The following is a 21,877-nucleotide window of genomic DNA, read 5'->3' as shown; positions in this document are numbered from 1 at the left end:
GGGGCTGATAAATCTGGAAACATTTTTACAGACTAATGTAACTGGACAGCAGCAAGTGCCAAAAAGCATTAGGAAAATGGAAATGTGCTTCAGAGCTGAATTTACCCTTTTAGAGACACTGAATGTATTTGAATATTTTATTTCAGATATGTGTGAGGTAGTTGGGAAAAGGTTTAAATTTTAAAAATGGCATAATTAGTGGCAGAGCTAATAATGGTACACCTGGCTGAGGTGTGTTTGCTTCTAAAAAAGGAGCTTTTTCAGTTCACATTGGCAGACTGTCAGATTTTTATTTTAGAGCTCTTAAGTCACATCATTTTTGGCACATGAAAATTATTTTTAAAAGAAAATCAGAAAGATCCAGAGTCAGTATTCGGGTGAGGGAATGCTGGAGGAGTGGGCCTGGAGCAGTTTGACAGGGACTGTTGTGCCAGGAATACATCAGGAATAGTTTTGAGTTTAGCTGGAACCGTATCAGTGCCTCATTTAAATAAACCCTGTTTCATAACCCAGGTTACAGAAGGCACATTTAGGGCTGAGAGGGAAAAACAACTTAAATCTGTCCTTTAAATCATTTTTGGAAATGTGGCTCCTGTGCCAGCATCTCCTGGGGACAGTGACATTCCCCTGGACACGCCCAGCTGCCCCTTCGGACACTTCCTGGGATGGTTTGGGGCGGGCAGGGCTGGCCTTGCACAGGGGCTGCTTTGCAGAAAGACCAAAAGCTCCTCTCTCAGTAAGGTTTGAAATGACCTGCAAGACCCAAACTGTCTGTGGGTTGGAGTTCAGCAACTTGTGGGACTTTGGGAAACAGAAGAATTCCCGTTTCTGGCAGTTTTCTTCCTTCGAGCTGTAAAATGTGAGTCTCAGAAAGGCAATGGGGCTTCACCAGGCAGGGTTTGTTGTGCTCTTGGACTCAGTTTCTCTGAAGAAGAAATAGTCCCTCAGAGAAAATCTGTTTAATTCTGTGGCTTAGTAAAAAATTACAGGAAATCTTCAGAATCTGGCATTCCACAGCTTTCTGCCAGTTCATGAAAAGTTTAATGAGCAACCTCCCTTAAAACATCAACCGAATGAAAAGCACACAGGGAGTGATTGTGCCTCAAGCCTCTCTCCACTCAGCTGTTCAATATTTGCTAGTTTGGATGATGTTTGGCATGAGGAAACAATAATAATAAAATGTAGTTTTGCCTATAGCTCTGTGTTACAGGACCATGGAAAGGGATTATTGCAAATGCAGCTAAGAGGAACCAGGAGAGGGAACACTGAACACTCAGTCCTGCACTTGGTCTCCTCCCTGGCTCCCTGCTGCTCCTGTCCCCTCTGGAGTTTCCTGGTCCCTTAGCACAGGGAGAAGCCATCCAGTGGATGTGCCCAGTCCCTGGCCTGGGGGGGCACTGGTGCAGCCCCTTCCTGCCTCTGGAGGCTTCGGGAGCTCTGGGACCTCCCTGAGAAGTGCTTGGCCACCTCACTGCAGGGCAGGGTCACCGTGGGCTCCTGCCCTGAACCCTCCCCTTTGATCCTCCTTTGTCCAGTTGACCTCCCCTGGAGCCCACACTTGGGCCAGGCTTGGGAGGACTTCAGAGATCCTGGCACGGGTCCCTTCCCTCTCAGGGTATTCTGGGATTTTGGGACTCCTCAGTGGCCACTGGAATGAAGGGCAGCCAGGAAATAAATCACACACAAGTTCTTCCTTTCGTAGGATTTTGCAACCCCACAAAATCACGAAATGTTGCTTAATGAGCCCAACACAGGCTCTTTGTCACGGCCAGGCGAGTAGGATTTAGTGGAAATAACCCAAAAATGGGAAACCCCAAGAGTCTGCTCCAGTTCTGGTGGCTGTCCCTGCTGGTCCCTGCTCTCCTTGTCTCACTTACTCCTCTCCCAGGCTTGGCCTGCCCCAGTGTGTGTGAGCAGCTTCTCTGCCTGCCTTTCCCCCACTCCACTCGAGCTCTCCTCTCCTCCACGGCCGATTTTCTCCTCCCAAGCTCTTTTTTCCTCCTGTCTGCTTCACTTTCTCATTAAACTTGCCTTGGCTCTGTGCAGCCTGACCCGGTGTTTGGCTGCCGGGGTGCGTTTCGCTGGCTGCTTCATCTGCTTCGAGTACAAAAATATTGATATTTACAGAGCTTGTTGTTAAAATCAATACTGCAGGAGCAGAGAGGAGCAGCTGCTGTGTGAGGAGCTGGTCCTGCCACAGGGAGAGGGCTCTGGGAAGCCGGGAGAGGAGGGAGCAAACCCTGGTTGTGGCTGGTCTGAGAGCACGGTGCCAGCACGGTGCCAGCCCTGGGCTGGCTGGCACAGAGACACTCTGAGTGTGCAGCTGACCCAGGGAAAGCTGAGAGGGCTGGCATTGCTCAGCCTGCACAGGAGAAGGCTCCCAGGGGATCCTGGTGCAGCTTCCCAGTGCCTGAAGAGCCTCCAAGAGGGATGGAGAGGTACTTGGGGCTTGGAGCAGCCTGGGCCAGTGGCAGTGTCCCTGCCCTTGGCACTGGGTGGGCTTTGAGGTCCCTCCCAAGCCACACCACTCTGGATTTTATGATTCCACGCTCTGGGCTGTCCGGCCATTCCCACAGGAGGCAGCAGTGCCTGGTGCTGATCCCGGCCGTGGGAGCCGCCACAAATGGGGTAACTCATGGCAGAGACGGAGATTTTCCCAATGGATTTTAACAAAAGGCCTCAGGACAGGAGCTGAGAATTACATGGACAACAGTTCACCTATTTCTTAGCTGTGTGGGAGAAGGTTAATTGCTGAGGAAATGTGCTTTTCCCCCCATTCATATCCTAGGATTTAAAGGGATAGGGAGAGCCTGGCCTCTGAGCAAATCCTTAATAATTACCAGTACCACAATATATATATGAGATTCAACCTTCATCGTTTGCTAAGTAAGTCCAGGTTTCTCCAGTTGAAGCTGCCTTAGGGAAGCTTGAACTAAGACAGTTTTTTTCTTAATTTTTCTGAAACACCATTTTTCAGGGATGGGCGCTTCCTGCTCATCCAAGTTACCTCATGAAAATGAGATGACGGTGCTCCAGCCCCACTTCCCAGGCTGCATTATGCAAATATGATTTGTACAGAACCATTCCCTTAGGAACCAAGTCTTTAAAGCCTTTAAAGTCATAGAAACTTCCTCAGCATTTGGCTTTTCCAGCCATGCCATCACCTGGTGGCTGGATCCTGTCACGGCAGGAGCCTCTCAGATTTGTCACTAATTCCCTTGATTAATCTCTACAAAATTTGTTTGCAACTGTAAAACACTTGCTGCAAATCCAAAGCACTTCAAGACCTGCTAAATATTCACCAGGATGTGCCGCCCTGTTCCCTCGGGAGCCTCCCCGGCTGGGATTTGTCACTCCCAGAGCACCTTGGATGTGTAAATTCTGCTGAACTCCTCTCTCCCCGAGGGCTGCGCGGGCTTGGGGCAGGCTGGCTGAAACCAGGAATTGTTATGTGGTTAGCTGGGCTTCCAGAAGGGAATGGGGACAGCAGGGCCTGGGAGCTGCAGGAGTCTCCTGCTCCATCAGGGAATGCCAGGGAGGGACGGGACGGGGCAGATGAGCAGCACAAGGGTTCGTGTAAAGCTTGACAAGGATTAAGATAAGGGTTCTTGGTGGGCTCATGTGGCACTTCTGGAGCAGAGAAATTGAATCTTACTTAGGAATTCTGAATGTCCTTTAAATTAAAGAAAAAAATGTAGACAACAGTTAAGCACTATAAAATAGAGCATAGGTTTGAAAATGGCTTCTCTGATTTCTCTGTATTTTCTCCTTTCTGTCCCGTCCTATCCTGTGACATTTGTGAGGTTTTATGCAGAGGAAAGTTTGGGATGTGCTGGTGCTCTCTGAGAATTTGGGGAATTGCAGTTTTAATTATTTGTCAAGGGCAGCCAGAATCTTAGAAATGTGTTATTTTATGTTTTATAGGTTGCAATCGAAATAAATAAATGGGGCTGAGAGCTCAAATGAGTGTCTGCACAGTGGGCAGCAGCACTTCAAATGCTTGGGAGCATTAGGAGGCTGGAATATATTCCAGCAGCATATTGAACAATGGGAATCTCATCTGGAGCCACGCAGCCAATTCTGTTTGCCTACCCTCAGCTCTAATTAAGATTGACAAGGTTATCCAGAGCAGGAGAATAAATATTACAGGAATTTGAGATGTGTTGACACATGACTAAAGAACTACACGAAATTAAATTTCTGGACAGGAAATATGAGCACAATTAAGACAAGACTACTTGAGAAAATATAGGGAATATTCGTGAGGGGATTCTCAGGCTGTGAGCTCTTGAGCTGATTTTGTGCCATTTTCCCAGGATCCCAGACTGGTTTGGGTGGGGAGGGACCTTCAAGTTCATCTGGTGCCACCCCTGGCATGGGCAGGGACATCTTCCATCATCCCAGGCTGCTCCAAGTCCCAATGTCCAGCCTGGCCTTGGGCACTGCCAGGGATCCAGGGGCAGCCCCAGCTGCTCTGGGCACCCTGTGCCAGGGCCCAGAAAAGGGAACAATTCCTGCCCAATCTCCCATCCATCCCTGCCCTCTGGCACTGGGATCCATTCCCCCTTGTCCCTTGTGAACAGCCTCTCTCCATCTTTCCTGTAGCTCCTTCAGGTCCTGGAAGTTTCTCTTTTCCATTTGTTTTTAGCTGTTCTTGTTCAGAGGCCCCAGTGCAGCTCCCAGCAGCGGCAGTGCTGGAGCTGGTGTCAGCTGGGACAGGGGAGCAGAGGGATGAGTGCTGTGAATGGGCCATGGAAGGGCTGGAATCTTTATCAGTTGCACGTTTTGCTCAGAGATAACGTGGTATGAAATGACTTTGTAAAGCTGCAGTGTGTGCAGCTGGCTGGGCAGCTTTGGGCAGTGCTGTGTGTGTGACACCGTGTCCCAGTGCCACTGTCCCTCCCCCTGGTGCTGCAGCCAGGCCCTGATGGATCCTGCTGCTCTCCAGGTGCCACAGTTCCACCCTCTGCCCATCCTGGTGCTCCCTCAGCAGAGCAATGTGTTTATTACCAACCATGATTTCCTGCATCCACCCCCTCCATGGCCATGCTGGGGTCCCCAGCCCTCCCCAGGTGCTCCCAGGAGCTCGCAGGTGTTCCCAAGAGCTCCCAGATGGGATGGCCCTGCCCAGCACTCACCAGAGGGATGCAGAAACGTTCTCCCCACGGAACCGATCTTCCCTTTCCCCCCGTGCTGCTGCTGGTCCCTCCAGCCCATCTGCTGCGGTTTTTCCGTGCTCAGAGCCAGCACCACGGACTGAATCCCGCATCCCCCCCTTTCCCCCGAGCTCCCTCCCTGTGCTATTTTAGGATCCGTGTTCAGCTGGCTCTGGCACTGGGCAGGAGATCCTGCACTGAGTGCTTGGGTCACTTCCCTGCAGTGTTCATTATGGATAATGTGCAGTCAGGCATCTGTGGTGCTGTGGGCAGCCAGATCCCCATCATCCTGCGGTGCTGGAGAGCCAACAGCACCCCAACAGAGCCTCCATCAACAATACCCAAACCATTCAGTCCAGTTCTCCCTGCACACCAGCCCGGGGCTGCAGGGGTTATGTGAGCTGAGGGTGAGCACCAGGGAAAAGCTGGGCTTTATTTTTTACAGTGGTCTGGGAATGTGTAATTTATGCCGTTGTGTACATAAATCAGTGTGTTCTACGAACAAACCAAAAATGGCCAAGTGCTCTTGCCTTTAAAAACGATGAGGGTCTGGTTCTCTGCTCTCTCCACAAGGGATGCTGTCCCTTGGGGGCTCTGTGCAGGGCAGGAGCTGGACTGGGTGATCCCTGTGGGTCTCTTCCCACTCAGGGTATTCCCTGATTCTGTGATTCTCATCTCTGAAATGCAGAATATGGGTACAGCTAAAGATTTTGTATGTGGTACAAACAAATGGGTTTGGTCCATTTTCTTGGTATCCTTATCCTGTTAGGCCCAAACCATTCCTCATTCTGGATTTGGCTGCCTGGACTGTCAGTCCTGTGGGAGTTTGAAGATAATTCTGGCAGCTTTGAAGTTTTTAGCTTAGACAGAGGTGGCAGAGGGGGAGCTTGGAACTCAGGACAGGCAAATCCCCCATTTGGGAAAAGAAGGCTGATTTTCCCAGGGAATGGTGCAGTGCTGTGCCCAGTACAGCCCTGTCCTGGGTTAAGTCTCCTTTGGGACACCCCACGACGCTGGGGCAGGGATAGAGACCTCTTCCCTCTCACTGCCCTGATCACTCACTCCTGCTAAGCCAGGAAATTCCCTCCTGAGCTATAAATCAGAGTAAATGGTGGATGTTTGTCTCGTTGTGTGGAAAAGAAATCTGTATTTAAAAATCATGTGCTGAAGATGGATTCTAAGACAGGGACAAGAACGGTGTGTGTGTCCTTCTGGGAGTGCTTTTCTCCTGGAGCTCAGACACTGCTTGGGAGAAGAAGCTGATTAATCCTGGCTGTACGTGGCTCTCACGGATTGATAACCGCCGTGTGATTCTGGCTGTTCATGGGGCAGCTCAAATGTTTGGGGGTTTTCAATACTGAAAGATGCAGAGCAAAGGTCTTCAGCCATCACAGGTCAGCTCCTGGACTGACCACATTCCACCTGCTCTTGGAGGAGTTGCTTAAAGCCAGCTGGATTCCCAGTGCTCTCAGCAGCAGCTCTGCTGCCAGGGCGTGGGGAGCTGTGGCACTGCCTCCAGGATGCCTCTGTTTTCCTTGGAGTTTTTTATTCCATGGTTAGAGGAGGGTCTTTGACACTTATTCCTACAGAAAAGTGAAACATCAGGACTGACACAGGGTGCCCAGAGCAGCTGTGGCTGCCCCTGGATCCCTGGAAGTGTCCCAAGGCCAGGCTGGACATTGGGGCTTGGAGCAGCCTGGGACAGTGGGAGGTGTCCCTGCCATGGCAGGGGTAGGAGGGGATGAGCTGTAAGGTCCAAACCATTCCAGGATTCTGTGATAATTGCTTATAAAAGGATAAAATCCCTGTTCCTATTCTTCCCCTGTCACTGTTGTTCCCAGGGACAGTGAGAATCATGACACAAATTCAGGTCCAGGATGAACAGGATTATTTAATTAATTATTACCTCGTTTATATAACTTGGTTCGCAACAGAGAAATGACATTATTGCTTGACCATACTCCTCCCAGAGTGATTGGCTGAATGCTACAATGCCTATTTCAAAATATTTTCTTCAGTGAACCAAAACAAGACTGTGCAGGTGCAAGATCGAGAGTTATTTACAGAATTGTCTTTCGCTGTTTCTCAGCTAAAGCATGAGAAAGGAGAACTTCACAAAATGCTTCAGCAGCTGGAAAATTCCTCTGCCCCTGCTTTTTAGCCTCTACACTGCTCTATACAAAAGCCAAATCCTGGGCTGATTCGAGGCTGGCAGGGCACGGGGTGTGACGTGGGAAGAAGGTTGGTGCCTCTCCCATGGATGTGTGTGTGGAAGGACACCATTCCTCGATGGCTCCATCCCGGAGCGTTCCTGTCTCATCCCCTGGCTGCTGCCTCCATGAAACCAGCACAAAGAAGGAAACTCAGGAATCTAAAAATGGCTCGGAGCGGGCAGGGAGCAGCTGGAACATCGCTAAGCTCCTGGCAAGAGCATTTAGAGCATTTGTCTGGGAGGGAGCGGGAAAGGCAGATTAGCAATCCCGGGAATGGAGTTGGCTTTAATGGAATCACTCTTTGCAAATGTCGCCGTGAGGTTCCACCTGTAGTTTCAGTTATTTCTACTCAAACACGGTCAGGTCTGGGGGCAGTTTGTTTGATTTTTCCTCTCTCCCAGCACTGTGAGCTCAGCTTCCCTCAGGGAGTCAGTGGAATTCTTTCCAGTTGCATTTACTCCAGGAACAGGAGCTGGGTGTGCTCCGCAGGGCTGGGACCCCCAGCACTGAGCAAACCCTGGTGCTGGGGCTGTGGGTGCAGCCCAGCTCTGCCTGCTGACCCACGGCAGCCCAGGGAACTGGGAAAGGGAGCAGATTTTCCCATTAATTTAAATAAACACTGATAAATAGCTGGGGTTGTACGTGTGGGATGAATAATTGAGAGGATGTTGCTGTGCAGTTCTTTTCAGAGCAATATTCCCGTTTCTCCTCTGGGATGTTCCAGCCTGGCAGGAACAGGGCAGGTTGAGGGCTTGGAGTACAGAAGGGACAGAACAGGTTGAGGGGAGGGGGTTGGAGGACAGGAGGAATGGGGATTAAGGGACAGCAGGGACAGGGACTAGAGGACACTCAGAACAGAGGGTAGAGGACAGCAGGGACAGGGGTTGGAGAACAGCAGGATGGGCACCAGAGGACAGCAGGAATGGGGACCAGAGGACAGCAGGGACAGGGAGCAGAGGGCAGCAGGCTTTGCACACACAAAACCCCGAGTCCCTCCTCTCCCGTGCCGTGCCGCCTGCCCTGGTTTTGCCGGCCGCTCCCTCGCTGTCGGAGCGCTCAGCACAGCGTGGGGCTGCTCGGGCTGCGGGGCTGCAGGGCACTGATTCCTGCCGGGATTTCCCCGGGAAGGCAGGGAGTGGTGCTGGTGCTGGGGAAGGCAGCACACACAGCCCTCGGTGCCATCTCCCAGGATAATGTAAACCTGTTAATGCTTGGGCTTGGCTGGAGCTGAATTCAGCCTTCATTTCAAGGCCTTTCTGGGCAGGCTGAGAGTGTTCGGATATAATGATTTTACAGTGATGGATGTACATCACACGATCATTTTATACCCACCGGGGTTTATAAAGCAGCGATCTCATTCCCCTGGGATGTGGGATCAGGTTGTCCTGTCTGGGATCACCCTGGGCTGGAGTGCAGGGGGGAGAGCAGGAGGTGCAGCTATCGAGCCGGTCATTCCCATCATTGACTGTGGGTTTTTCCTGTGCAATCCCAGCGCCTCCCAACGCCAGGGACTGCAAATGCTCACCTGGGAGGGGCCGGCTCTCACATGGGCGGAATAAATGCCCAGGGGATTATAAATGCTTTTAATAGTGCTCATTTAGGGATTGTTTATTAAGGAAATGTCTGCTCCTCCATTCTCTGGCCGACAATTATTTGCTTGTCGAACCTGCATAATTAAACTTCATTTCTGGCACAGGGTGCCCAGGGAAGCTGTGGCTACCCCTGGATCCCTGGAAATGTCCGAGGCCAGTTTGGATGGGGCTTGGAGCAGCCTGGGATAGTGGAAGGTGTCCCTGCCCGTGGGAATGGGATGAGCTTTAAGGTCCTTCCGAACCCAAACTATTCCACGAGTTAACCTAAAATCTTACAGAGAGAAGTTTGCAGATATTTAATGTAAATATGAATTTTCATGTGTGTTATGTGATTCCAGTGCATTGTTCCCACCTGTTAACATGCTCGGCATCTTGCCACACCTCACACAGAGGTTATCAATAATCGATAATCGATACAGTTTATAAAAGTCTGTTCTGATGGGAAAATGTTACATTTCAAAATATTAAAGCCAGCTGGATTCCCAGTGCTCTCAGCAGCAGCTCTGCTGCCAGGGCGTGGGGAGCTGTGGCACTGCCTCCAGGATGCCTCTGTTTTCCTTGGAGTTTTTTATTCCATGGTTAGAGGAGGGTCTTTGACACTTATTCCTACAGAAAAGTGAAACATCAGGACTGGCACAGGGTGCCCAGAGAAGCTGGGCATTTCCATTCCCATACCTTCCCATTTCTTCTACGAGTAAAATGAACAGCCAACATAATTTGAACATGAATAAGGAGACTGGGTATGTTTTCTTCAGAGGGAAAGCATAAAGAGAAAAGAAAAAGAGAATTCCCACTGGTTGTTGCTATTAAAGAGCTGTTTATAGGTGAAGTGCTGAAGGAAAGGGCTCCAGAGCAGCCCCCGGTGCACACGGGTTATGCAAATGTTGTCAGTGCCTGAGAGCAGTGCAGGAAAGGGAATCACCTGGGAAGGGACTCCAGGGGCACGAATGGGCTTCCCAGGAGTTACAAAAACAATTACACACAGGCAGGCAGAGGAAGTTTGTTAGGGTAGTCAGTGAGGGATTTTTGGGTAATCGGTGAGTGATTGTTGGGCACTCAGTGAGGGATTGTTTAGGTGCTCAGTGTTTGTTTAGGTGCTCAGTGACTGTTCAGTGTTTGGGTGCTCAATGATTGTTTGGGTGTTCAATGATTGTTTGGGTGCTCAGTGTTTGTTTGGGTGTTCAATGTTCAGGTGTTCAATGTTTGTTTGGGTGTTCAGTGTTTGTTTGGGTGTTCAATGTTCAGGTGTTCAATGTTTGTTTGGGTGTTCAGTGTTTGTTTGGGTGTTCAATGTTCAGGTGTTCAATGTTTGTTTGGGTGTTCAGTGTTTGTTTGGGTGTTCAGTGTTTGGGTGCTCAGTGATTGTTTGTGGTGGTCAGTCAGGACAGTTTGTTTGGAAAGGCAATTGGTGAAAGTTTGTTTGGTAGTCCGGGAATGTTTCTTTGGGCAGGCAATCAGTGTTGGGGTTGTCAGTCCAGAATGTTGCTTGGGAGGGTTGTTCCTCCTTCCTCTGAGTGCACCATCCCCTGAGTGTCCCAAACCCACTGTGCTGAGAATTGCCATTTGTCTCACCCACCAACGGGTGTATTTAATTTCAGAGGGGACTGAAGCTCCCCATTTGGATCCCTTTTCCACAAAAGGCTGGACCAGGTGACTCTCGAGGTTGCTCCCAGCGTGGGCTGCTCTGTGGTTTATGAACTGGCTTCCAGCAGCCCGATGTGAAGGGGCTCAGGGCAGGGCTGGGACACAGCTGCACCGCCAGCCCCAGGCCCTGGCCCTGCATGCTGGGCAGTGAGAGCTCGGCTGATACTTTCACCCTCCTGTGGGCACTGTTCTTGCAGATCTGGGGTGAAATCCTGGCCTTGCCCAAGTGTTTCCTGGGCTGTGCTCTTTTATCCCGAAGTACAGCTCCTTTTCTTGCTGCACCAGGTGGTGTGAGGAGCAGTGATGGCAGGGGAAGGACAGTGCCAGCCCCCGGGATCCCTCCCCAGTGCTGCACTGCTGGGGTGGTCCAGAGGGGCTCCTTCCCGCCAGGATCTGCCCCCAGGGAGCTGTTCCACAGTGTTATTAATAATGCATTAGTCTGGAGCAAGCAGCTGGGAGGTTCATCCAAAAATCTGACTGTTGCTGGCAAACGCAGCCCAAGCCATCTGTGCCAAGTCCCTGTATTTACATCATCCATCCACAACCAGTTCCTCCTCTTGTAAATCAAGAGATCATTGTGATTCTCCTGAAAGATTCATTGTAGTGAAAGACTGCAGCACAATTAAATTTACCTTCTTTTATTATTTATCACTAATATTCCAACCAGTGGTATATCAACAAAGTAAATGTTCCAGGAGATAAGCCCAGATGAAATCATGGATGAGCCCTGGTAGAAGGGGGAGACAAATCGAGTCATTTAGTCATTAGTTTGGGCAGGGAATTCTATTTCAGCAGAGTCTTTGGTATTCTGAAATTTTGTTTTCATTCCCCCGGGGGTTGGAGATTGCTCCTGAAATATTCTGACAGAAATGGAATTGTAGGAACGGCGGTGTGTGCCAGCAGCACTGTGTGACATAGATTGTTATCTAGTGACCTGCTGGGGGACACTTCTGTGGAACCTGCTCTGCCTGCCAGAGAGCAAAGATCTGCCATAGATCATCCTGGCTTTGGAGCAGGAACCGACTCTGCTCTGAAGTGATGTCAGAGACTTCGGGGAGACAGGAGCTGCTCCTGATCTGCCTTGTGGCTGATTTTCATCTGCTGGAGAGGCAGCAGAGTGCTCCCACAGCTCACACTGCTGGGGGAGAAAGTGCCACAGAGAGAGGTGGGGTTTGTCAAACACCAAACGCCTCACACAGTTCCAGAATCTTTTCATTTGGCTGCTTCTGCTCCCGTGCATCCTTGGTGAGTGGTGACAAAGCAGTGCGTGGGTCCAGTGGATGGAAGTGTTTGGGTGGGATTTGGACTCCTTTGGTTTGTTTTCAGCCAGCTTTGGGTGTTTCTACACCAGAAGCTGCAGGCTGGGAGCAGAGCTGCTTGGTCAGATGTGTGGTACCTCTGGGGCTGGTTATTTATTTATAAACGTGCTATCTCTGCTATAAAAAGCTTTCCAATAGCCAATAATAAATGCATTCATCACCACATCTGCTGTAATCACTGCAGCTCCTGAGCTGCTATTTGGCTCTCATTAGCTGCAACTCCCATTCACCTATAATTTCGGAGAACACACAATTATGTGTTATCACTCCTTCAAGTGATTACTACACTGGATGTTTTTAAGATAATGGCATGGAACACGCCGTGATGAATTACACCTCTCCAGGTAGTTTTGCTTCTGTCATTAACTCTATTATTTTACTTAAACCAGCCTGGAGGAGCTGTGGGGCAGGGTTGGCATCACTGGCTCCAGGAAGGGTCCCAGGTCAAGGCTGATCCGATAAAGGATGTGGCACAGCACACAATTATCTCCCTCCTGTGTGTCCTCCCCACTCAAACTGGAGATATTATTATGAGGAGATTGTAAAACCCAACCTGTTTGCATCTGGAAATGTCTTTTTTTCATTAAGCTTTGATAGCGATAAAAGCCTTTTCAGGGAGAACATGGGAAAGAACAGGAATATTGAGAAATCCCTGGAGCCTGGGCAGCAGCAGCCTGGGAAAGAAGAGGTGAATGTACCCCAGCTCTGCTGAGGAGCAGGAGCAGCCACACCTCTGCCTGCAGCTTCTCCTCCCTCTGTTTCCCCCTGTGCTGGCACTGCTGAGACCCCACCTCAAATCCTGTGTCCGGTTCTGGGCCCTCATGATGAGACCTTGAGGGGCTGGAGCGTGTCCAGGGCAGGGAATGGAGCTGGGAAGGGGCTGGAGCCCCAGAAGAATTCCTGAGGGAGCTGGGAAGGGGCTGGAGCCCCAGGAGAATTCCTGAGGGAGCTGGGAAGGGTCTGGAGCCCCAGGAGAGGCTGAGGGAGCTGGGAAGGGTCTGGAGCCCCAGGAGAGGCTGAGGGAGCTGGGAAGGGGCTGGAGCCCCAGGAGAGGCTGAGGGAGCTGGGAAGGGGCTGAGCCTGGAGCAAAGGAGGCTCCGGGGGGACCTTGTGGCTCTGCACAAGTCCCTGACAGGAGGGGGCAGCCGGGGGGGTCGGGCTCTGCTCCCAGGGAACAGGGACAGGAGGAGAGGGAACGGCCTCAGGCTGGGCCAGGGGAGGCTCAGGGTGGCCATCAGCAGGAATTTCTGCATGGAAAGGGTGGTCAGGCCTTGGCAGGGGCTGCCCAGGGAGGTTTGGAGTCACATCCCTGGAGGTGTCCAAGGAAGGGCTGGACGTGGCCCGTCATTTCTCCCTCAGCCTAGAGCAGCTTTGCTGTCACTTCCCCTGTGCTGTCCCTGCTCGCCCCTGTTCAATCTTCTAAACCACCAGAGCAGAGGTGCAGAGGGCAGGAAGAACAGGTTTGTAGAGTTTATAGTTTCTCCTGAGCCCATCTGTGCCGTGTCAGCCGGGGCATTTCTCAGGGTTTGGCACACCCTGGGCATCCAGCCCCCGTTACCCCACCCAGGGCAGGGCTCTGTCACAGCCTCCCCCTGCCACCCCTCAGGTTTTGTCAGAGCCACAGGCTGGGGAGGAGACCTTGATTTCCTTTGAGAATTAAAAATAAGGACCAATGTAAGTGTTTCAAAACCGAAATGAAGGCGCTTAAAGACTGTTCTAATCCAGCTGGATATTTCTGGGTGCTAAAAGCCCTCAGTGACGTGCTGGGATATTGGAAATTCGGGAAGTAACAGGAAATGTTTTCTCCTTCTCTAGGCACGGCCCTTTGCCTCACCGTGGTCTCAGAGCTTGTGGTGCTTTTTATTCCATTGATTTGTGTTTCAGTGTTGTGTAGTAAAAAAATCAGGGGGAAATTGGCAGCTGGGTTGGATTCCACCATCAGCAGAAGCCTCTGACTTTGGTAGTCCTATAAAATAAACACAATCAGCGCCCAAATTTTCCAAGACACGTAGGAAAAGTGCAAAACCATGAAGACAAAGCCATGTGATGAATTGTTTCCTTACTTTTCTGCATTGGTAATGCCTTCTTCATGATTTCTGGAAGTCAGTGTTTCTCTATCATAAATCTCCAGGAATTAATAAATATCAAATGCAGCAGCCAGACCCTTTTTAATATTTCAAATAATGTGATGAATTTAGGAGTTAATCTCTGAAGCTGAAACCAAGGTTCTCACACCAACAATGCTGTGGGGTATTGTTTCTAAGCCTTCAAAGAGAAAATATTATGGGCTCCCATGAAGGAAGTGATTAATGACTATAAATTCTGGGCTTTACACTGCAGTGTTTTGTCCATTTCTCTATGAAAATACGTCTGTGAAGGGGGGGGGGAGGAATTTTTTGTATCATTAAAAACAACAAATGAATTTATTGCAGTTGTGGCAGCAGCAGTTTCTCTGTCCTTGCCATGGGAAAAATCCATTTCTTGGTAGCAGGAGGGAAACACCCACTAAGGGCATGGCTGGGGGTTGTGTGCCAGGAAACCCCTGGGAATGTGGAAACCCCCTGGGAAAATGGGCTTTCTCCTGGCTTGGATGGACTGGCAGGTGCTGAGGGTAGAACCCATAGAGATCAAAGGTCACATGGCATCAGCTGTAGGGAAAATTACATTTCAAATCTTGTAGAGGAACAAACACTTTTCCTCTTAATTACTAATATTCGACTGATTTTCCATTTAGAGTGTTTCAGATTTAGGGATTAATCCCTGGTTATCTGCAGACAGATTTCCTGGAGTATCTCAAGGCAGATGGGATTATAAAATCCAGCAGCTGGAGATGCCCAGTGCACAAAGTCCCTCCTGCTCCGTCCCTGTGTTCTGTCCTGGTTTCCCTCTCGGCTGTGTCCCGTGTCCCACCACAGGCACCCGGCAGCTGCAGCTGGAATCTGAGGAGTTCCCGTGGCCAATAAACAATCCATCAGTTCTCTGGAGCAGTGGAGGAGCTGCAGGAGCAGGGAGGAAGGTTAATGATGCTAATTACTCAGAACACTCTGGTAGCACAGCACCCCTTCTGTTCCCGGCAGTTTGCCAGATGAAAACCTCATCCCGGTACCTGCTCCTTGTGCAGAAGTCCATGGATCAGCAAATACTGATAGAATTATGCTGAGGGCAGATATTGGGGTGGGCACGGGGGTGGTGGGACAGCAGGACACCACGGGCCGGTTCAGGACACCAAAGAGAGCCCGGGGTGTTTGCAGGACCTGCCGGAAATGCAAAGTTCGCTGCCAGCTGGGGGCTGTGCAGGGGGACAGGACTGAAATCCATGTGAGATCCATGGGAGCCACTTCTCCTTAATCCCCACTGCCCGGAGCCACCCCAGGCAGGCAGGATTCCCGAGGGTTCGGTGTTTCTGGGAGCAGCAGGGGGGCTGGGAAGGTGCCCGTCCCAGCCAGGCGCTGCCACCGTCCCCGAGCAGTGACCGGAGAGCCCCGGGCTGGCACACACGGGCGGCTGCGGACACAGCAGGAGTTTTGGTCTGCTTTGGCTGCTGGCAGACAGAGTTTCGGGGTTCTGCTTTAAACCCTGTTTCAGAACATCGGCTCATCTCCCCTTTTTACATAACTCCTTTTGTCCAGCCCTTCCAGGAGCCGCCTGCGTGGCTCTGGGATTTCTGTCCCGCTCCGGACGGAGCGGTCTCCCTCTGCAGGAAACATTTGCATCTTTCACTGATAAACGGCGTTACTTCCTGGGGAGGAAGAAGCTGCTTTTCTAAGGCTGAGATTTTTAAACCCTATTAAATCTTTTTAGTTCCCAGTCTCCCTTCCTGGAGCAATTCCTCCGCCCTGCTCCGTGCTCGCTGCCCTCAGGGATCGTTCTGTCCAGTCCCTCCCCAGTGACCTCCCGGTCTGGGTGTTCACCCTTCTGGCCCTGGCAGGGGCAGCACATCCTAAATTCCCCGAGGGAAGGTGAAATTGGGGCAGCAGCACCTTTGCACTGTGGGCATTTGGGGCCGGGGAGTGGCTGTGGGGACACCCCGAGCTGGGGATGTGCGGGCAGCCAGGGCTGGGCCAGCGCCGCTCCCAGCCCGGCCAGCGAGGCCACAGCTCCCCGAGGGACTGAGCCCTTCTGGAAATGAAATCCAGACCTGGGAGGATAACGAGCAGCTGTGCAGGTTTCTGTGCAGAATTCCAAGCTTTGAGCTACAGCAGATGTGGGAAAGAGAATTCTGAACACAAAAGCAAAAGGATCAATAAAGTAAATGGCTTTAAGCTGAAGGAAGGCAGGGTTAGACTGGAGATTAGGAAGGAATCCCTCCCTGGGAGGGTGGGCAGGCCCTGGCACAGGGTGCCCAGAGCAGCTGGGGCTGCCCCTGGATCCCTGGCAGTGCCCAAGGCCAGGCTGGACATTGGGGCTGGGAGCAGCCTGGGACAGTGGGAGGTGTCCCTGCCATGGCAGGGCTGGCACTGGGTGGACTTCAGGGTCCCTCCCAACCCAAACCATTCCAGGATGCTGGGATTTTTCTCCTTTCAAGCACTGCCCAAGTGCCTTCCAGCAGTAGCCCCAGGGAGGGGTCCCAGGCTCTGTGGGTGCAGCAAATGTCCCCCACCTGGGACTTACGGAGACGGGAAGGCTCCAGGTGCGTTCCCAGGCAATGTCCTTCAGGGCAGCCAGGTGGGATTCAAGCCCCGGGAGCACCATGGAGGCTCGTGGAGCAGAGCCCCTGTGCAGTTTTAATTAAGCAACTGGAAGAACTGTTTTTCACAAAGATTAATGGGTCTCTGATTTAATTATGGGGGAATAATAGACTAGAGAGCTGGGAAAGTGGGAGGCATTAAAAAAGGAGGATTAAAAACTTGAGGGAAGCTGGGTGAGACTATATTTTTCTGTACTTACAAATTACAGAAGATCATCCCCATTAATAATGATTGGAAAAGTAATAAAGTGCCCTCAGCCATGTATGACAGTTAACATTAAAATCTATTTTTTATGCTTGTTGTGTAGGGAATTTCTGATTACAATAATCAGTTAAAAAAGAAATTGTACTTTTTTCCAATCTTCCAAATTTAAATATAGAAAGAACTTTCTTCTGAGTTCAGCTATGGTTTCATCAATAGTTTTCCAAGCCATGCAAAGGTAAAAAGAGCAAATGTCACTTTTATTTAATGACTGTTATGCTTTCTTTAGTTGTGCTGTGGTGTTGTTATTAATTGCTAAAAATAATTGGCTCTATGCATAGATTTAAAAAATTACATTGCAGGAGATGCTGCTGCTATGTGCAGGGAGTTTAATATAAACAGGATTTAGGGGAAGAGAGGGAAGGGAAAAGCAAGAGAAAGCCACTGATATTTGCAGTTTTTACTGTTGGTCATGCTTTCAGTGGATTATTTCCCGGACATTGCTGTAGGGAAGGGCATCACTGATTTTTGTCCAAGGCCATCGTGCTCTGCTGGGATCCCTGCCATGCCCTGGGGCAGGAGAGGCACAGGCTCAGCGCTGGTCCCTCAGCCCCGTGGGTGCTGGCTGGAGCAGGCATGGCTCTGGGTCCTTGTTCCCAGCTCTGGGTCCTTGTTCCCGGCTCTGGGTCCTTGTTCCCGGCTCTGGGTCACTGTTCCCGGCTCTGGGTCCTTGTTCCCGGCTCTGGGTCCTTGTTCCTGGCTCTGGGTCCTTGTTCCCGGCTCTGGGTCCTTGTTCCCAGCTCTGGGTCCTTGTTCCCGGCTCTGGGTCACTGTTCCCGGCTCTGGGTCACTGTTCCCGGCTCTGGGTCCTTGTTCCCGGCTCTGGGTCCCTGTTCCCAGCTCTGGGTCCCTGTTCTGGACTCTGGGTCACTGTTCCCAGCTCTGGGTCCCTGTTCCCAGCTCTGGGTCCTTGTTCTGGACTCTGGGTCACTGTTCCCGGCTCTGGGTCCTTGTTCCCAGCTCTGGGTCACTGTTCCCAGCTCTGGGTCCTTGTTCCCAGCTCTGGGTCCTTGTTCCCGGCTCTGGGTCCTTGTTCCCAGCTCTGGGTCCCTGTTCCCAGCTCTGGGTCCCTGTTCCCGGCTCTGGGTCCCTGTTCCCCGCTCTGGGTCCCTGTTCCCGGCTCTGGGTCACTGTTCCCGGCTCTGGAGCGTTGTTCCCAGCTCTGGGTCCTTGTTCTGGACTCTGGGTCCTTGTTCCCAGCTCTGGGTCCCTGTTCCCGGCTCTGGAGCGTTGTTCCCAGTTCTGGGTCCTTGTTCTGGACTCTGGGTCCTTGTCCCCGGTTCTGGTGGCACTGCCAGCCACAGCAGGCCAGGAGGAGTTGGGCTCTTGGCCCAAGGCTCAGCCTCCTCCTGGGCATTGCAGGGGAAGCTCCCAGCTCCTCGTGCCTTCCCAGGAAATCCCTGCTCACGTCTCAGGCTGGCTCAGAGCTTGTGTTGGAGCTTCCGGAGGGGTTTGGGAGATTTCATGGGCAAATCGTCCCAGACCCAACCCAAATTTTGGAACACATTTAGCTCGGCTCCCCCACTGCAGCCTGAAGAAATATCCTTAGTGGGGAGGAACTCACAGGGATCACTGATCCTGCCCTGCCCAGACCCCCCAACACCCCCACCCTGGGCATTCCTGGCAGCGCTGTCCCAACGCTCCTGGAGCTCTGGCAGCCTCGGGGCCGTGCCCATTCCCTGGGGAGCCTGGGCAGTGCCCAGCACCCTCTGGGGGAAGAACCTTTCCTGATCTCCAGCCTGACCCTGCCCTGGCCCCACTCCAGCCGTTCCTGTGGTTCAGTAAAGCCATGCAGAGTTCTCCATCCTCATCAGCAGCCTCAGAACTGACATTAACCCCTGTTCCCAGTCCCAGTGGAGCTGTGCACCCAGGGATGGCCCCATGAGCAATGCAGGGAGACAGCAGAGTCTGGGCACGAGGGGCTGGCACAGCACAGAGTCCTGGGCACTGCTCAGATCCCGTGGGATTGCTGGTGGTTTTATTGATCCCAGTGTTATTCTTGGCAAATGTTCATCCCCGTGCAGTTGGTTGGTTGTGGCACACAGTCCATACGTGGAAGGGCTGCTCTTCCTTAGGAAACTGTAAATGTATGGGGGGAAAGGCCAAGCCTTCCTTTAAACAGTAAAAAAAATCCAGGTTTTTCCTTATTTCTGTTCCCATGCAAAAATGCAGCGCAGCCTCTGATGGGCAGAGGCTCAGTGGGGGAAAGTGTGCTCTGAGTGTCCAGGAGAGTTTCAGGCAATAGCTGTGACTCCAGAACTGAGAAGTCAATTGCAAACAGAAAGGGATTAAATTTGTTAGATTAGAAAACATTTCTGAGATGAGTCATTTGATTGCTGCTTCCATGGGGTAAATATGCACTTTATCCATCACATCCCACGTGGGTGGTGGGAAAATACAGGATATTGGCTGCTGCTGGATCTGAAAACCACCCTGGGCAACGGGCTCCAGGCAAGCTGTGCAGCAGTTCCAGAGCAGTTCTCTCCCACAGGGCTGGGGTGAGGGGGAGAGGGGAGAGCTTTGGGTGGTGAAGGAGCTTGTCTGGGGGGCATCCCAGGATGGGGGAGTTGGGAGGGACCTCAAAGCCCATCCCATCCCACCCCTCTCATCCTGGAGGTCTTTTCCAACCTCAATGATTCTGTGAATTTTTTTTTAAGGAAAGCTGATTTTTTTCTGGCAAGCCACACAGGGAGCAGGGAGTTGGTGAGGTGGTGCTGGGTTTGTGTGCTGGGAGAGGAGGAGGAGGCTGGTTTTTCTCTTGTGGGAAGAATTCACAGTGCTAACGCTTCCGTGCAAGGCTTGGATGTGTGAGTGTGAATAACCAGTGTGAGAGTTAAATTAATTAACTGGTAAATGCTCACTGAAACGACAGGCTACCTGCAAAACTGCCGATTTGTACTTCATGGAGTCCCAGACTGGTTTTGGTTGGGAGGGACCTTAAATCTCATCTCGTTCCACCCAAGCCACAGGCAGGGACAGCTCCCTCAGCCCAGGCTGCTCAGGTTTCCTGCAATGGACTGGATCCAGCTGCTGCAGAAATACAGCGGCAAAGAAACACATGGTAGAACAACCTCTGTGAATCGGAGCTTTCTCTGCCTCTCCCACCCTGCTGTTCATTAGAATCAAGTTCAAAACGTTCACAGGACTTTGAAAGTGGCTCCTTGCCTTCCCTGGGTGGGACCAGACCCATCAGAGCTCCTCCTGCAGGGATCCCAACCTCAAAGTGTCACTTCCCGGTGACATCCCAATTCTCTGCTCTATAAATGGTGATTTTTTTATCCCACGTTGCAGCTTCTCTCAGAACCCTTTCAGATTTAATGCTGAGATCATTAATTAAATGAATGGTTATTCTCATGCTTTGTTTCTGAACCATTTCAGCCTGATGTTTCCAGTTTCTTATTCCTGAATGGAATGTCATTTTCCCCTTAAACAATACTGCCAGATGCTTAAGCCACCAAATCACCATTTTCTCCCTCCAGTTTCTATGGTTGTGCTATTTTAATGTTTCATCAAAGGGATGAGCTCTATTGCATTCCCTTCTTCTCTTGAATTTCCTTCATGTAGAAAGCTCTTTATCAAATAAAAACGTCCCATTAGTCTGTTGCACTTTGTATTATCTTCCTTATTACCTTCCTTCAGCTTTTAAAATTGTTTCAAAGCCTTAAATTCCAAGGTGGGCATGGGGGTGAGTCTAAAATTTGCCTAATTCGTTCTCCACATTTCCTGAAAAGTAGTTAATTTATGGAGAGAAATGCAGATTTCCCAGTGCCACAGCATCCCTTCCCGATGGCTCCTGGATTTGCAGTTTCCTGCTCTCAAACCTGAATCCATCGAGGTTTTTCCCTGCCCATTATTCCCTGGGCTGCTCTGCCTTTTCCCACATGCTGGATGTGGAAAACTGGAGCACAGTGGTGTTGAGCCAGGGTTAAACATCCTCCACCCCCTCAGACAGGCTCAGGCTCCCCCATCAGCTGGTGGATAAAGCTGCTTCTGCCTGTTCTCCCTCTCCTGGGATCTCCACACTCCCAGCCCCCGAGAGGAGCTCCCTTGTCCCTCCTGGACACCCTGGGATGGGATGGGATGGGATGGGATGGGATGGGATGGGATGGGATGGGATGGGCTTTAAGGTCCCTTCCCACCCAAACCATTGGAAGATTCTGGGGTTCTGTGAACCCTCTGAAAAAAAAAAATTGGTTTGGATTCTCTGATGCCTGGACAGTTTTTCCTAGGAAATGTCTCTTGGTTCCTGACCTCAGCAGCAGAAGGTGGTTGTGCCTCAGGAACAGGGCAGGAGTTCTCCATGGAGCAGATGTGGCTGCTGATCCTCAGGGCTGAGGCTGCAGGAGAAAGTCAGGAATAACTGAGGCTTTCCTCCTACTGCTCCACTACACTCTCCCAGCAGGAAAACCAGGCAGGAAGAGTAGAGCAGACAGATATATCTGTGTTTATTGTGTTTGTAAGCTGGGCTTTGGGGTTTAGGATAATTCCAAATAAACAAATGATGCCTGGTGTGAGTTCAACTCTGGTAAATCACAGCTGTGTTCAGTCTGAAGATCAACAGCAGTGAGTGGCATTTAACAGCTCCTCCATCCCCCTCCTCATGGTTTCCCTTTTCCCCAGGTGTTACTTGGAAGATGGAGCTTCCAAAGGGGCCTGGCTGAACCGCTCGAGCATCATCTTCGCGGGCAGTGACAAGTGGTCAGTGGACCCGCGGGTGTCCATCGCCACGGCCAACAGGAGGGAGTACAGCCTGCAGATCCAGGACGTGGACGTGACGGACGATGGGCCCTACACCTGCTCTGTGCAGACCCAGCACACCCCCAGGACCATGCAGGTGCACCTCACTGTGCAAGGTACGGGCTGGGACAGATCCATGGGGATGGGCAGGGGAGAGTCTGGGTTACGGATGGGAAACTTAAACCCCCTTCAAAGATTTCCTTCCTTCCTTCCTTCCTTCCTGCCTGCCTTCCCCCAGACACACCACGATCCCAACATTGCTGATAA

At 51.2% G+C, this 21,877-nt stretch overlaps 1 protein-coding gene across 2 annotated transcripts in view; it reads left to right on the top strand.

The window, feature by feature from the left end:
* The window catches only part of NEGR1 (neuronal growth regulator 1), a 188,665-nt gene that overhangs the window by 68,151 nt on the left and 98,637 nt on the right, over positions 1 to 21,877 (top strand). For both annotated transcript variants that reach the window (XM_069022701.1, XM_069022700.1), the window contains exon 2: positions 21,494 to 21,726. In XM_069022701.1, coding sequence (XP_068878802.1) covers positions 21,494 to 21,726 — 233 coding nt within the window. The remainder of the gene's footprint in view (positions 1 to 21,493; positions 21,727 to 21,877) is intronic.

The sequence above is a fragment of the Aphelocoma coerulescens genome, chromosome 8, assembly GCF_041296385.1.
Source record: "Aphelocoma coerulescens isolate FSJ_1873_10779 chromosome 8, UR_Acoe_1.0, whole genome shotgun sequence".
Lineage (NCBI taxonomy): Eukaryota > Metazoa > Chordata > Aves > Passeriformes > Corvidae > Aphelocoma > Aphelocoma coerulescens.
Note: the sequence above shows the minus strand (reverse complement) of the source record. Positions and strands in the feature narration are given on the sequence as shown.